Source organism: Nycticebus coucang, chromosome 16 (genome assembly GCF_027406575.1).
Source record: "Nycticebus coucang isolate mNycCou1 chromosome 16, mNycCou1.pri, whole genome shotgun sequence".
Lineage (NCBI taxonomy): Eukaryota > Metazoa > Chordata > Mammalia > Primates > Lorisidae > Nycticebus > Nycticebus coucang.
In genome coordinates this window covers 77,356,911-77,374,639 of record NC_069795.1, presented here as the reverse complement: position 1 = coordinate 77,374,639, position 17,729 = coordinate 77,356,911, and the positions used below count along the sequence as shown (strand labels likewise).

Here is a 17,729-nt window from a genome sequence, read left to right as displayed (position 1 = left end):
CATAGGAAAAACACTGGAAGATATTGGCCTGGGGAAAGACTTCATGAAGAAGACTGCCATGGCAATTGCAACAACAACAAAAATAAACAAATGGGACTTCATTAAACTGAAAAGCTTCTGTACAGCTAAGGAGACAATAACCAAAGCAAAGAGACAACCTACACAATGGGAAAGGATATTTGCATATTTTCAATCAGACAAAAGCTTGATAACTAGGATCTAGAGAGAACTCAAATTAATCCACATGAAAAAAGCCAACAATCCCTTATATCAATGGGCAAGAGACATGAATAGAACTTTCTCTAAAGACGACAGACGAATGGCTAACAAACACATGAAAAAATGTTCATCATCTCTATATATTAGAGAAATGCAAATCAAAACAACCCTGAGATATCATCTAACCCCAGTGAGAATGGCCCACATCACAAAATCTCAAAACTGCAGATGCTGGCGTGGATGTGGAGACAAGGGAACACTTTTACACTGCTGGTGGGACTGCAAACTAGTACAACCTTTCTGGAAGGAAGTATGGAGAAACCTCAAAGCACTCAAGCTAGACCTCCCATTTGATCCTGCAATCCCATTACTGGGCATCTACCCAGAAGGAAAGAAATCCTTTTATCATAAGGACACTTGTACTAGACTGTTTATTGCAGCTCAATTTACAATTGCCAAAATGTGGAAACAGCCTAAATGCCCACCAACCCAGGAATGGATTAACAAGCTGTGGTATATGTATACCATGGAATACTATTCAGCCATTAAAAAAAATGGAGACTTTACATCCTTCGTATTAACCTGGATGGAAGTGGAAGACATTATTCTTAGTAAAGCATCACAAGAATGGAGAAGCATGAATCCTATGTACTCAATTTTGATATGAGGACAATTAATGACAATTATGGTTATGGGGGGGGAACAGAATGAGGGAAGGAGGGAGGTGGGTGGGGCCTTGGTGTGTGTCACACTTTATGGGGGCAAGACATGATTGCAAGAGGGACTTTACCTAACAATTGCAATCAGTGTAACCTGGCTTATTGTACCCTCAATGAATCCCCAACAGTAAAAAAAAAAAAAAGAATGGGTACAGGTGAAACTTACTAAATGCAGAATATAAATGTCTACAATAACTAAGAAAATGCCATGAAGGCTGCGTTGAACAGTTTGATGAGATTATTTCAGATTGTATATGAAACCAGCACATTGTACCCCTTGATTGCACTAATGTACATAGCTATCATTTAACAATAAAAAAATAAAAAATAAAAGTATAACCTAGAAATAATCATACTTGCTCTTAATCTGTCTTCTTAAACTATACTAATTCCCAGACAGGTTGTTTGCTATAAGGTATGCTTTATAAGAAAATCAGACTAATATGACATAGTTGTAAAAGAATTTGTTATAAAAAGATCCAAAAATACAAGTATACATACAATATCCTTGAAAAAGTACTTAAGTTTCTTGTTATTAATAGATTTAGTAGTTTTTAACATACAATATAGTTTAAAATAATCCACTTTCAAGATCAAACTTGTTTTGTATAAAAAATGTTTTAAATGAAAATATTTATGAATATTATTTTAGATTGCTTTGTATTATGTTGGGATTTTGACAATTTGTAAATTATAAAATGAGTTAAAATAGGTGTAATTTCAATTAAGGCCTATTTTCCCATTGTTATTGACTCTGAACAAGTTCTGTATTTAAGAATGTAAGGTTAACTGATTAATGTCAGTAATCAAAGCATCTAGTGTACTATGGGCTTTTTACATAAAAAATTTTAAATAAATCCTGATTTTTTTAATTTATACGTTATATAACATAAAATTGCTTCTGTTATCTGAAACTGTCTTTTAATTAATGAAATGCGATATGAACTTTAAAATAGCACATAGGAAAAACTCAGCCAATTCCAATTTATGGTACATTTAGGTTATTAACTTTTAAAATTTTCGTATTGGACAAAATCTCATATCGTTACTGTTTAAAGGTTCCAACCATATTGAATTGTAAGACAGTTTACAGTTTACATATTTAGCACTTTATCTTCAATTAACTTACTTTTTAAGAATATAAAATATAGGCTCGGCGCCTGTGGCTCAAGTGGCTAAGGCACCAGCCACATACACCTGAGCTGGTGGGTTCAAATCCAGCCCAGGCCCGCCAAACAACAACGGCTGCAACCAAAAAATAGCCGGGCGTTGTGGTGGGCGCCTGTAGTCCCAGCTACTTGGGAGGCAGAGACAGGAGACTCGCTTGAGCCCAGGAGTTTGAAGTTGCTGTGAGCTATGATGCCACAGCACTCTACCAGGGCAACAGCTTGAGGCTCTGTCTCAAAAAAAAGAATGTAAAATATAAATTAATTTCTCTTTTTCTTCCATCAGAATACAGTCGTTTTGAAGCTAAAATACATGACTTACGGGAGCAGATGATGAATAGTAGTATTAGTTCGGGGTCAGGTTCTCTTCGAACTAGCCAGAAGCGATCCCTCTATGTCAGGTAAATGTTTTTATTTCTGATTATGGCAACTCTTATTTTATGTGTGCAGATTCGTTCAGATTTTTCACTGTGACTTAGTAGCTATAAAAAATGTATTGAGCTCGGTGCCTGTAGCACAGTGGTTACAGCACGGGCCACATAACATACAACACACAAGCTGGTGGGTTCTAAACAACAGTGACAATTGCAACAGAAAAAAGCTTTGATACATAATGAAAGTTTTCTCAGTTTCTTCTTTTATTCTATTTCTATCTCTTTTGTTTCTTTTATCCAACCCAATGATATGAGAATCTTAAATGTGTCAGATTTTTGTCTCCCTCCACCAATTTTTGCAATACTTACTAAACCCTGTGTTCCAGCATCATTAAAAGTATTTTATATACACAAGTCAGAGAAAAAGAATCAGCATAGATTGTTTATATTCTCATTTTGTCCTTTTCTTCTCTATATATTCTAATTTTAGTGTAATTAATAGGTGTTGCCTTTTATTTATGATTGATGAAATACTTACAAAGGCATAAAAAGCAAACATAGTAGGTTACACTTGTTTTAGGTACATTTAATGAATTGTGTTCACTTTTGTTATTTATTTTTAGAGAAATAATATTCTTTTTGTAAAAAGTCATGTATTATCAAAAAGCTTATAATGAAAAATAACTTCCCACTAACCCCTAGTTTTCATTCTCCAAAAATAATTATCATCCTCAATTTTCCTAGCAAACTCCCAGGCCTTTTACCCCCATATTTCTGAATAACATGGATGTACTGCTATTTTCTACTTCATTAACTTTAGATATTACTAACTTACTGCCATGATAGATGAGAACTTTTCTCTCTCAGTATCAAACCATTCATTCTGTTTCTTCCCCTATCATTCAAACATAGCCTTGTCTCTCTAATGCTATTAAAATCAATAGCATTTAGAGTCATGTTACTGTGTAACAGCTGTCAATGCTCAGTCATGCCTTCTTTTTCTGCAGCTCTTCATTTTTCCTGGATGTAATAATTAATTGTCTCACATTCTCGTTTGTTTAATTTTCCATACTTATTATACTAAGTGTCATCTTACATCTTCCAATAGCCTCTCTAGAGTTTTTCACATAATAAATCATACAGTCTCACCTATGGTCTATCAGTTAAAGTATTTTTCGTCTTTATACTCCAGTCTAGACTCGGTACTCCATAGACTCGCTGTGTAGTTCTAGATGGAACGTCCCTTTGCCATTTTTCTGTTCCCTTTGGCTCTCTTTTGTGTCAGATCCTGTTATGTAAATGCCCAGTTTTCTTCTTTCTCAATTTACTTTTATTTTTCTAGAGCACATCTTCCAGTAAATTCTTGGAGAAAAGCATACGTGGAAGGTAGTTTTGAGTCTTAGCATGTCTAAAATGACATTATTCTTATTTTTCCCTGATAGAGAATTTGGGGTGGGGGGCTAGGGAAGGATGATATTCTGTTTTATTTTCCAAGAGCTCCTTCTTGTTATCCGATTGTTCATTTTTAGTCATTTTCCTTTTATTTTGCACACATCTCGTATATGTCTGAAATTTTCTCCTGTTTGTAGTGTTCCTTGTTTTCCTTGTATTTTCCTTTTTTCTCGTTAACTTATTTTCTTGGGTCTTTTTTCTTTTGTTTTTTATAAGTGAGGTAATCTTTAAATATCCAGTGATCCTTTCCTTATCTTTTATTCTTACAAATAAAGAATGAAGTTATTAGAGTTAACTAGAAGATAATGAGGGAGGGAAGATAAATTGTCTCTTAACTCCCTCTCCTATTCTGTCATTTTTTCCTTTAGTATAATTGAGTGTATCTGCAGAAGAGCCCTCAATCTGCCAGCTAGAATTTCCATTTCATTGTGTGGATTTCTTTCTCTTCTATCTGTTTTCTGTTTAGCACCTTCCTTTTCACCCAACAAATTAGAGTATACTGCTTCTCAAATTCAACTTCTCTAGTGACTGAACCACCGGTCTTCTGAGGGATCAGGGATGGGAATAGGGACCTGAAGGGTCTGTGTGCTATATATACAGTGTTTGTACCTTCTGTTGCCTGTATTATAACTTATGCCTGCCTTTCTTGGTATTGTATACCTCTAATTCAGGAGCATTTCTAGGGTTCTTATGGAATAAAACTTGTTTCAGTGTCCTTTTCTTTAGATACCCCAGACATAAATAAAGCTTCTTTTATTCTGCTTAGTTATCATTAACCAAAAATGTGTTCAAATCTCTTCTTTTGTTGTCTTCTCTCTTTTGTATTTTTCTTTTTATTGTAATTTTAACGAGTCAGGATACAGAGGAAATAGACATAGCCTTCCAAACTTCCCCAGAAGTCTTTCATTTCTTTTTTTTTTTTGTAGAGACAGAGTTTCACTGTACCGCCCTCCGGGAGAGTGCCGTGGCGTCACACGGCTCACAGCAACCTCTAACTCTTGGGCTTAGGCGATTCTCTTGCCTCAGCCTCCCGAGCAGCTGGGACTACAGGTGCCCGCCACAACACCCGGCTATTTTTTTGTTGCAGTTTGGCCGGCACTGGGTTTGAACCCACCACCCTCGACATATGGGGCCGGCGCCCTACTCACTGAGCCACAGGCGCCACCCAGTCTTTCGTTTCTTTTTAGTCAACATGTTTTTAATTTCAAAAGTCAAAAAGACTACATTCAGTATTCCTTTTTATAAAACTCTGAAACCAAAAACATACATTATGTTGTTTAGTCATCTATATATATGTTATAAAATCACCAACAAAAATTGGGTCCATGAAATAATAAACATTATGTTCAAAATGGTGGTTAACCTTGATCCAAGGGAAGCAGGATCAAGGAGAAGAAAACACATAAGTGAATGTGAGTTAACTGATATTGATAAAGAGTTTCATGTGTTATCTTAGGTTGGATAGTAGGTTAGCAGGTATTTATTGTATCTTATGATTAACTCACATGGGTTCCTTTTTTATGAATCAAATATATTAAAAGATAAAGCTAAAATAAGGAATAGAGATTGTGGGTGATTGGTTTAGTTCATTGTTCATCAATAATACAATACTTTTATAATTCAAAAGATGAATTTATGATAATAAAAATGTTAAAAGGTAGTATTTTTCCTTTTCTGATATCTTGACATTTGTACTACCTCTTAAATTACTTTATTTTTTATTTTGTATTATACTTATTTATACATAATGCATGTATATATCAAATCATCAAGTTATGTACTTTATATACAATTCAAAATAATCACCAAGACAACTAAATAAAAAAGAATAAATAATTGCTTTTATTGGAATGGTGATTTTATGTTTGACCAAACACAGGTAAATATGTCTGTTTTTTTACCTGATTTTCTAGATTTTTTTTTCCACTACCATTTTCTAGATGTTTTAATGTACAAGTAAGCCTTGCCACTTTTAATTCCCACCTACTTCCCTCATATCTTTAGCCCTTGGGAAAGAACATATTACAAAGCCATTAACTATTAGTTCATTCATTTACCCATCAAGTAATTCTACTAGCCCTCTTGAGTTTTACTTTAAGAGATTGGCCTTAAAAGTTGGGTAGAATGAAAAGGAACATATTATTTTTTTCCTAATTTCCAATTGCCAAATTAGAACAAAAGAATTACTATATTGGCTTGGCACCCGTAGCACAGTGGTTAACAGCGCTAGCCACATGCACCGAGGCTGGTGGGTTCGAACCCAGCCTGGGCCAGCTAAACAACAATGACAACTACCACAACAAAAAAATAGCTGTGTGTTGTGGCAGGCACCTCTGTTTCCAACTATTAGGGAGGCTGAGGCAAGAGAATCACTTAAGCCCAAGAGTTTGAGGTTGCTGTGAGCCGTGATGTCAATAGCACTCTACTGAGGGCAACATAGCGAGACTCTGTCTCAAAAAAAAAAATGAATTAATAAACTGTTTTATAAATATAATTCCTGAGATCCTTTCCCGTACCCTGTTTGAAGAGCTTATTTGAAGTTACAAAGTAATTTGTTTAAATAGTATACATTAGTTAATCAAATAGTAAGATATAATATTTTCATTTTATTTTTACCATATTGCAATTATTATGAACATTACATTATAAATTAATATTTTTTCCAAAGTATTTGGCAACTAATAGTCATCTATAGTTAGTTTTTATCATTGGTATCAACACTGAAAACCCTGTTAACTCTTTAAATTTTGCAAATAAATGGAAGGAATAATTAACTGTCAGAATAATCACTATGTTGATCTAGTCCTATAATCCACAACTAATAAATCAGCTGTATCAAAGACTGTTTTCCCATGTAGATCTAGTCAAAGTAAAGAGAAATTTTTCTTAATGTTTGTTTTTTATTTTTTAATTTAGAACAACTCTAGATTTGTCTTCATTTTAGAATTTAATATAGGCTCCCATTGCATTATACTAATAACATTATTTAAATTTCTCTTACAATATTAAAAGAAATAGATAATATACCTAATAAACTAATTTCATAATATGTTAATTTTGCTATTTCTTTTTTGTGTCATCTTTTGGTATGTAGTGCAAAATTGAACTGTGCATTATTTTGCCTCCTGTGGTGTATTGTTTAATTATCCACATTGCATACACTTTTAGAATCCTATGTTTATTTAATATTGGTATCATTATAAAAACTAATTTATGGACTTTTTTTGTGAATCTAGAGCCCTTTTTGATTATGACAAGACTAAAGATAGTGGCCTTCCCAGTCAGGGATTGAACTTCAAATTTGGAGATATCCTCCATGTTATCAATGCTTCTGATGACGAATGGTGGCAAGCCAGGCAGGTTACACCAGATGGTGAGAGTGATGAAGTTGGAGTGATTCCCAGTAAACGCAGGTAAATATGTCTGTTTTTCTTAACATTTGAACATAGGGCAACGTAAGTTCATAATTGCTGTTCCTTTAAGTTTCTTTAACTACATGATAACATGGGTGGACCTGAAGTACATTATGCTAAAGAAACAAACCAGACACAGAAAGACAATTACTGTGTGATCACACTTTTATGTGAAATCTGAGATAGTCAAACTTATACAAAGAGTAGAATGGTGGTTATTAGGGGCTAAGAGGAAGGGGAAACGGGGAAAAAAAAATATATATATATATATTTATATAAATATATATATATATTTTTTTTTGAGACAGAGTCTCACTTTGTCACCTCCAGTAGAGAGCTATGGCATCATAGCTCACAGCAACCTCAAATTCTTGGACAATGCCTAGCTATTTTTAGAGACGGGGTCTCATTCTAGCTCAAGCTGGTCTCAAACTTGTGAGCTGGGATGATCCACAAACTCGTGAGCTTGGACAATTCACCCGCCTCAGCAGATTAGAGTGCTAGGAGAAATGGGGAAATAAAAGGCAAGTTTTCAGTTGTGCAAAATGAGTAAGTTCTGGAGATCTAATGTATAGGATAGTGATTATAGATAATAAATAGTTTTGTACCATAGAAATTTGGTAAAAACGGGTGGTGCCTGTGGCTCAGTGAGCAGGGCGCCGGCCCCATATACCGAGGGTGGCGGGTTCAAACCTAGCCCCGGCCAAACTGCAACAACAAAAAAAAAAAAATTGGTGAAAGGGTAGATTCTAAATGTTCTCATCACGAAAAAAATTAAAAAGGTAACTAGAAGAGGAGATAATGTTAATTAGTTTGATTGATAGTGATTATTCATAGAGCATATATATATATATCAAATCATCAAGTTATGTACTTTATATACAATTAAAAATAATTATCAAGACAACTAAATAAATGAAGAATAAAGAATTGCTTTTATTGGAATGGTGATTTTATGTTTGACCAGTCTTTTGTTCTCTCCTCTTTGCTTTTAGCCATTCATTTTAGTGATTCATTAGTGCATACTTACACTCTAGTAGTAGCAAAAGATGTTAAGTGTAAGCTGTCTTTGCAAAGGATGATTCCAGTTTAGAGAACCCTTTCTATGGCCTGTGAAATATTGAATGTCTCTACTTTTGTGGGAAAGATATTAAAATGTAAGTTCATAATTCTAGCAAGATCACTTATTAAAGTTTTAAGACAGCAAAAATGGTTAGTATCACAATAAAGTAATGTTTATTAAATCATGTTGGGTCAGTCTTATAATGTAATAAACATGTTCCTATTAATGAGTTAGATATATACCTATTTGTTGGAATTACTATACTATAACTGATAAATATATAAAATCATAACTGTTTATTTATAGACCTCTGTATATATTTGTATTATTGTTTGTAGAAGCTGAAGAGTAGCAGTATTGAAGTATTGCCAAGATTTGTAATTGTGGTTTCGAGATTCATAATTGTTATAATTGGGTAGATCCATTATATTTAGCAAGATCTAACTATTTGGCTAGATCATGTATTTAAGGGCAAATCCTCTTTTAGCAATGCAACCCTCAATGTAACCTTTTTTCTGAAATTGAACCTAGACTGCTTTAAATTCTAAAATGATTCTTGTATGACTTGCTGAGTCAATGAAAACCTCATGTCCTAAATATCAAGGTCAGAGTTCCTAAAAATTGCCTTAAAACAAATTATCTACAACCAATAAGAAATACTACTTACTTTGTTGGAGAGTTTTTTTCACTTTGTATAAAAATTCTGTAAGTATTTTGAATGAAGCAAGAAATAATGTAAGACATGTATCTTGAGACTCTACCAATCCCTAAATTCATAAGGAGCATTACAGAATATAATTTTGCTCCCATAAAATACAGTATGAAACCCAAACTGATTTTCCATTTCATTCTTGAATGTATTCAAAACTTACATTTTCTTAAATAGAACTATCTCTTTCTTAAACTTCTTATACTAGCACAAGGAATTAATTCCTATAGTCCTTTCAATATTTCCTTGCTTTCAATATTTACAAATATACCAAATTTTTTTATTTGTACAAATGTATGGCATTCGTATGAAATATTGTTACTTGTAGTGATCAAATCAGGGTAATTAGGGTGTCCATCACCAAATACAATACATTTTTCTTTAAGTATAGTCATCATATTCTGTTGTCAGATATTGGATTTATTCCTACTATCTAACTACATTTGTACCCTTTAACTCATTTCTTTTTATTTTTCCTCTCTTCCTCCCCACTTACCTTTCCCAGTCTCTGTTATCAGTCTTTTACTCTTTATCTCCATGTAATCAAAGATTTTAGCTTCCCTATATTGATGAGAACTATCTCTCCATACACTGTGCTCCTGAAGTAGAAAATTTAATTTGTTCACATTCAGGGTTAATATTACTATGTGAAGCTTTGTTCTTGTCATATTAATTTTTTTTTATTCTATACATTCTTCATTTATTTCTTTTTCTTTTATTGTTTGTCATCATAGTTTGGTGGATTCATGTAATGGTACTATTTGAGTCCTGTCTTTTCCATTTTTGTGTGATTGCTTTACCAGTGAGTTTTATACATATACTTTCATGTTTTCATGATGGTAAATGTCATCCATTAACTTCCACATTGAGTGCTCCTTGGTGTATTTCTTGTAGGGTCAGTTCAGTAATAACAAATTCCTTCAATTAACTGTCTGAGAAAGACTTTATTTCTCCATCACTTATGAAGTGAAATTTCGCTGGATATAGTATTCTTGGCTGACAGGTTTCGGGCGGGGGGGGGGTTGTCTTTTCTTTCCTTTCAGCAATTTTAATATATCATTCCGCTGTCTTCTGGCTTATAAGATTTCTCTTAAGCAATCTTCTGTTAGTCTGATGGGGTTTCCTTTATAGGTGACCAGATGCTTTCTTTGATGTTTTTAGAATTCACTATCTTTGACTTTAGCCCAGTGGTTCTCAACCTGTGGGTCACTACCCCTTTTAACTGTATTAAAGGTTTGCAGCATTAGGAAGATTGAGAACCACTGCTTTAGACAGTCTGACTATAATAATGTACTCTGGAGAATACCTCTTTGCATTGTATCTGCCTGAGTATGGATGATCTTCCTATATCTGGATGTCTTAAGTCCCTTCCTAGATATGGGAGGTTTTCACCACTCATTAAATAGGTTTTGTAATTCTTTCATTCTCTCTTCTTCTTTAGGGATACTGATAATGTGAATATTCAGTCACTTTATGTTGTCCCAAATGTCATGAAGCCTTTGCTCATTTTTTTTGAGACAAGGTGTCACTCTTGTCACGCAGGCTGTGGGTGATACACCTTGTCACCCAGGTGTGTAATGGTGTCATCACAGCTCACTACAGCCTCAAACTCCTGGGCTGACCTCAAGTAGCTGGGACTACAAGTGCATACCATCACACCCAGCTGATTTTTCAATTATTTCTAGAGATAGGGTCTCATTATGTTGCTCGGGCTGTGCTCATTCTTATTTCAAAGAACAGATTACCAAGTTCTGAGATTCTTTCTTCTGCGTAATCTAGTCTATTGTTGAAGCTTTCAAGTTTATTTCATTCAATGAATTGTTCAGTTCCAGAATTTCTGAGGTTTTGTTTTTGTTTTTGTTTTTGTTTTTTGAGACAGAGTCTTACTATATTGTTCTTGGTAGAGTGCCATGCTGTCACAGCTCACAGCAAGCTCAGACTCTTGGGTTTAAGTGATTCTCTTGCCTCAGCCTCCCAAGTAACTGGGACTACAGGTGCCCGCCACAATGCCTGGATATTTTGTTGTTGTTGTTGCAGTTGTCATTGTTGTTTTAGCTGGCCCAGGTCGGGTTTGAAACCGCCAGCCTCTATGTATGTGGCCAGTGCCCTACCCACAGAGCTACAGATGCCACCCAGTTCCAGAATCTTATTGGTTCTTTTTTTAAATATCTATCTCTAGCCCTACCCACAGAGCTACAGGCGCCACCCAGTTCCAGAATTTCTGATCGGTTCTTTTTTTAAATATCTATCTCTTTGATAAATTTCACATTTATATCCTGAATCGTTTTTCTTATTTTTCTGTATTGGTTTCCAGAATTCTCTTATTTCTCACTGAGCTTTTTTTAAATTAGTATTTTGAATTCTTCATTCAGAATTTCATGAATTTCTTTTTTATTAGGATCTGTTGCTGGAGAATTATTGTGTTCCTTTGATGGTGTCATGTTTCTTTTCTTTCATATTTCCTTTGTCATCACATCAATCTCTGTGTACCTTGATGTAACAGTCGTTTCTTACTTTTTAAAATTATTTTTGTAGGCGAGGAGTTTTTCCTGAAGATATACATAAATTATTGTTTGGGTGTGGTGTTTTGGCTTTGATTTTGGTTGTCTGTAGTGGTATGATCTCTGTATGATTTCTTCATTATAAACAGGGTGATTGGTATCTGTGATTTCCTCAGTGCCTTAGTGTGTGGTTATTAGTAAAGTCTGTGATGAAGTTTTGCTGGGGAGTAGGATGACAGGTGCCAGTCTTTGAGCCCCAGTGGTGGCAGCAGTAAGTTGGGCATGCCTGTTCTTGGACATAAGAGCAGCTTATGCTGGTACCATTGGGGTCCAGGAGGACTGATTCTTGGACCTCCTGATGGCTTGTGTAGATGGTAGTAGTAGCAGCAATGGGCCAGGCACATGACTAGATTCTTGGACCCAAGAGCAGCTGGTATGATGCAGGCAGTGGAAGTAGCAATGATAGAACAATCTCCTGGAGACCGAGTGGTTTATGCTGGTGTTCTCAGTGACAACAATGGGAGACTGGCCCACTGGTGGTGTTTGTGGGTATCTGCCAGCTATGGTAAAATATTGGGAGATTAGGTCAGCCCAAAAGGATGATTAGGGGCTAGTGGTTGTGGACTGGGATGGGCAATTTTGAGGCTGGCAGACTTGTCCTCTTGTCCTACAATAGTCCATTAAGGTGCTGGCTTTGATAGGCAGGGTTAGGGTGGTGACCAGGCTACCAGCAGAATGCTTAGGTGTGGATAGTGACATTTGTGCTCCAGAGTTGCCATCAGGGAGGGTAGGGCCCCTCTCAGCTGAAAAAGCATAGGCAGATCTCTGTAAGGAGTACAGCTTTGCTCTCGCCTTCATCCTACAGTAGTATCTGTGGGGTTTGTCCCCAGGGGGCCTAAGAGTGCTCAGCCTTCCCAGTACCTCCTTCCCTCACACCAACAGTGACACAGTCCTACAAATAAACAAGATTTAAATCACTGAACTAATTACTAAACAACATAGTGATAATAAAAACAAAGTTGAGGATAGGCATGGTGGCTCACATCTGTAATCCTGGCACTCTGGGTGGCCCAGGCAGGTGGATTGCTTGAGCTCCGGAGTTGAAGACCAGCCTGAACAAGAATGAGACCCTGTCTCTACTAAAAATAGGAAAACTAGCCAGGTGTTGTGACAGACACCTGTAGTCCCAGCTACTTGGGAGGCTGAGGCAGGAGGATCATTTGAACCCAGACGTTTAAGGTTGCTGTGAAATATGAAACCCATGGCACCCTCCCCAGGGTGACAAGAGTGACATGTTATCTCAAAAGAAAAAAAATTTTTTAATAAATTTGAGTTGTAAATTCTGACTCACAAATGCCAGTTTTGTGGTGCCCTCAATAAGTACCTAGGCAATATTATAAATCATTTATGTCATGGAACCTCAAGATTGCTCTGGGGTAATAATAAAAAACGTAAGTTTTAAATCCGTGAGTGCTAAGATTCTGCTGTGCCCACAGGAAGTCCGTACAGCTAGATAATAAAGAAAAATAAAGAGAACACATTCATTCATAGGCTGTTTGGTAGGCTTTTCTGCTTTATATACTAACCTAATTACCATGTTAAAATCTGAGGATTTATAAAAGATTAATTTACATGCAATTTTGCGGGATTCATATTGATGTTATAATCTACCTGAAAATCTGTTTTATTGTTATAGTTTCATTTGCTTATTTTGAATATGTAACACTTTAAAAAGTTTCAGAACACAAAAGATCTAAAAGCTGTACAGGCATTCTCCCAAGGCATGCACTTCATCTTCATAGAAATAATTGTGGTTACCAACTCCTTATATAGCTTTCCAAAAATAGTTTAAAATTCTTACTTTATGCACTATAACTGGTTACTTTATAAATTTACACATATGTATCATTGGTGTTAAGATTAATTTATTTCCCGGGGGGTGGGGCCTTGGTGTGTGTCACACTTTATGGGGGCAAGACATGATTGCAAGAGGGACTTTACCTAACAATTGCAATCAGTGTAACCTGGCTTATTGTACCCTCAATGAATCCCCAACAATAAAAAAAAAAAGATTAATTTCTTTCCCACCTTATTATGTTTAAAAGTTTTAGAGCTACAGCAAAGTATGCTTTCTCTCTGTTAAGCTTAATTTAGCATGTGAATTCCATGCTAAGCTAATACTATATTTTTTTTAAAAAGCAGAAAACCAAGATAATTGCTAAACTCAGAAATGGAACCTCTTAATAATTTAAACATAATTATGGAATTGAGTGCATATATAAATATACACATGTGTACTATATTTAAAAAGTAACATTTCTGTACATTGACAGAGTTGAGAAGAAAGAACGAGCCCGGTTAAAAACAGTGAAATTCAATTCTAAAACAAGAGACAAAGGGGTGAGTATATGATATCTCTTATTTCTGGAAATTAGTTAATTGTCGGTAATAGACCTTGTCATAATTCTTGCTTAAGCTACATTGTTAAAATGAGAATTACTTTGCCATAAAAATTAACCAGGATCAGCTCTCATTTATAGACTTTCCCAAATTATCAAAACTGTCACTTAATATATTCTTGAAGACATTCTCTTGGTCAGGGTAATTTTTATTAAAAACATGGATTTGGCCTTCATGCAGATGTCCAGTAGAAACTTTTGTTACCAGTGTTAATTGTGTTAGGTGATTGAATAATGACTCTCCTAAAAAAACAGCCTCCTCCTCTCCCCCCCCAAAATATGATTAACTTATAATCTATGTTCACAAGTTGTTGCAAATGAATTTATGGACATTCCCTTGTTCTTTCCCTCCATTATACTGATATAAGAGAATCTATATCTTAAATGTTGGAATCAGTATAAACATTTATTGGAGGGAATAAGCAAAATGCCAATGATCAAGAAATATATTGAAATTCTTTCATATTTATTTTAGTTGTATATTTTTCCTTTAAGTCTCTCTGCTCGACTCTAAACTTTTGGATGTCAGTACATAAGAAAGACTGTGCAGGCTTCATTCTGAATTATGTCTATAATTCCTAATTATCCTAAACACACTATAATGGAATATTCTAGCAGCAAGCCTGAAGAAAGAGATGGACAGTTGTGTTGAAATACTATTCATAACAATGTTTTATATAAGTTTGGGGGTATTTTTTTAATCTGAAGCCAAAGTTTTTTATAAGTCTTTTGATCGTATTTATGTGGAAACTTCAGCAAATAAATTTACTCTCTGTACATTTCTGTTGTCACTAACCACTCAAACTTAAAGCAATAAAATTTAAAAGATAAATATAATCCATGATCTAAGAAATTATATCTGAGTAAATTGTATAATACATTCAACTTCTTTAGAAATGATAAATTCTTAAAAATTAACTTGTAGCTGGGTGGCGCCTGTGGCTCAAGGAGTAGGGAGCCGGTCCCATATGCCAGAGGTGGTGGGTTCAAACCCAGCCCTGGCCAAAAAAAAAAAAAAAAAAAATTAACTTGTAGCTTTTAGAAAATACAAAATTACATAGCATGATTTGAAACAATACTCAAAATAGAAATTTTTATTGGAGAAAAAAAATCCCAAGTAAATGCTCAGGACTGAAATATGTACAGTGTTTTTGTTCTTGTTTTATGTGTGTCTTTAAAAATAATTTAATACAATATACCATCGATGAATTGAAACAGAGGTTGCATGTCATAACTTTTCTTTCATACTGTAAGAAGTTAACTGAATTAACGACATTTTAATCTTAGTCTTGTTTGTTCACTATAACCAACTATATTATACACAGTCACTGTGTTCTAACACAGCACCAAAACTATGCATGATACTGAGTGGGGTAAAAATACGCTTGCCATTGATACAGAACTGCATATCTTTGTGTAGTACCATTTCCTATTCCTCCTTCTCTTTTCCTTACGTGGTGATTTGTAGACTTTATTTTTACTATAAACTTACAACATTTCAGTTTCTCATTAACATTTTTAACATTCATTTGGCTATTTTGAAATACAACATGTGGAAATTATATATTAAGATATTTAATATATGTACCATGAACTTGTATTTTGTCAGTACTTAATACTTTTTGCATTGTAGAGCTAATTCCAAGTACTTAAATGCAGGGGTTTTTTTAATCAAAAATATAAAGAAACTGGAGGTAGCAAGTCTTCAGTTCTGTATTTTCCCTACACATTTTTGTCTTGTTTGCTTATGCCATTTTTATTTTTGCTTTTAATAAGTTCTTCACCTGGAAGATATTAAATGTAATGCAATTAATACATTTCTTAACTAACAAGCATTTCTTTCTGTCTTTTACTATGATATCTTTATGATATCTCATTTTATCTAACTGCAAAGATAATAAAAATCAAAACATTTTAAACTTCAGGTTTCTTTTGGTTGTTGTCTGTGAAACTGACTCTGACCACTATATATGCAGTAAGAGGGGTAAATAACTATAAAAACTTTATCAGTTTTATCAGATATCATAAAAACTATTGCTAAATTCAAAACCAGTGATTGTTATAAATGGAAAGATTAGTCCATCCCTAAATTAGATTACTATACTTTTTTTCTCTACTAAAACTTAAATTTTCTTCTCTTTGTCCTTCCTAAAATTTGGATTCGGGCAAAGATTTTTATTCAAACAATGCTACTTGACAGATTATAAAATAGGTATAAATGTAGAGTTCTTCTTAATACTTCTTTTCTCAACTTAATTTTTAACTTCTGCTTAGAGTTCTCTTTTATCTAGTTCCTCAGAGCCTTCAAAATTTAAGATTGAAATCGGGACAGTCTGCTTGGCTAATGAACTATGAACTTATTAATCCTGAATTATTGATATGAAAAGGTAAAAAATGAAAGTTTAACCTTATTTTATAAAGATTCTTATCAAAATAAATCTTATCAAATCATAGAATTGAAGCTAAAAGTCCCTATAATCTACTTCAACACTTAATCACCTAGCACCACATGCTTATAATAGAGGCATGCCAAAACATACTGCTGGGTGTCAGTATACTTCTAGATAATGACATTATCTTCAGACATGGATAAACTCAAAAAAAAAAATCAGAATGAGGGCTGGGTGCAGTGACTTTGAGAAGCCAAAGTGGGAGGCTTACTTGAAGCCAGGAGTTTGAGACTAGCCTGAGCAAAAGCGAGACCCTGTTTCTACAAAAATGAGAAAAATTAACCAGTTCTAGTGGCACACCTCTGTAGTCCCAGCTACATGGGAAGCTGAGGCAAGATAATTGCTAGAGCCTGTAAGAATTTGAGGTTGTAGTAAGCTATAATGACTGCATCCCAGGCAACAGAACAAGTTTCTTGTTTCAAAAAGAAAAATCAGAACAAAATTTCTATTCTTCATATCATTTCTCTTCCTCCTGCTCTCAAAAAGAATAGTAATTCCAGGTGTCACTGATAGGTAAAACCATTTCCTTCAAAACATAGATGCCTATGACATAGAAATTACAAAAGTTATTTCTTTTTTTAATAGCCTCATCATTCTTTGTACTACATGCTCTTAAACCTATGAATGTACAAATGGGACGTTCAAGGGAAAAAACTTTTTTCCAACATCTGTGCAGTAATGGCTATCAAATTAGCTGTTCAGTTCCCATATAGCAATTATGTACAAACTGTTAGAATCGTAAATGCCTTATGGCTTTGAGGGCTTCTCTTCTATGAAGAGACCATGGGGCCAATGTGTTGGATAGGGTTCTGGTTTATTTACATATACTTTTTAAAATAGATAAATATAGTAGAGCTTAAGAACAAGTAAATCAGTCCTGGTAACATTCAAGTTGTCCAGGAAACTTCTGACTCTTCTTCCTTGGCTAAGATGGCATTGGTAAATCTTTTGCTGGATTTATGCTTTTTCCTTACATTTTCTGATTTCAGGCCATAAACATTTAGTTGCCTTTTTCCTCTTTAAGAAAAAAACAAAGATTGTTTTAAATTTTCAGCATTAGCAACTTTCTCATAATTGTTTTAATGGCTTTTCTATTGTTAATAATGGCTTTTCTATTAGTTCACTGTGGCTACAAAGAAAGGATAAAAAGAAATAAATGTGATCAGGCCAAATAGGATGAAGATTGCTATCTAATATGTAAGAT

The 17,729-nt window shown here is 34.4% G+C and overlaps 1 protein-coding gene across 22 annotated transcripts in view; it reads left to right on the top strand.

Annotated features, from left to right (window-relative positions):
- The window catches only part of DLG1 (discs large MAGUK scaffold protein 1), a 354,406-nt gene that overhangs the window by 303,299 nt on the left and 33,378 nt on the right, over positions 1-17,729 (top strand). For all 22 annotated transcript variants that reach the window (XM_053565047.1, XM_053565043.1, XM_053565042.1 and 19 more), the window contains 3 exons: positions 2,391-2,505; positions 7,167-7,343; positions 13,950-14,016. In XM_053565047.1, coding sequence (XP_053421022.1) covers positions 2,391-2,505; positions 7,167-7,343; positions 13,950-14,016 — 359 coding nt within the window. The remainder of the gene's footprint in view (positions 1-2,390; positions 2,506-7,166; positions 7,344-13,949; positions 14,017-17,729) is intronic.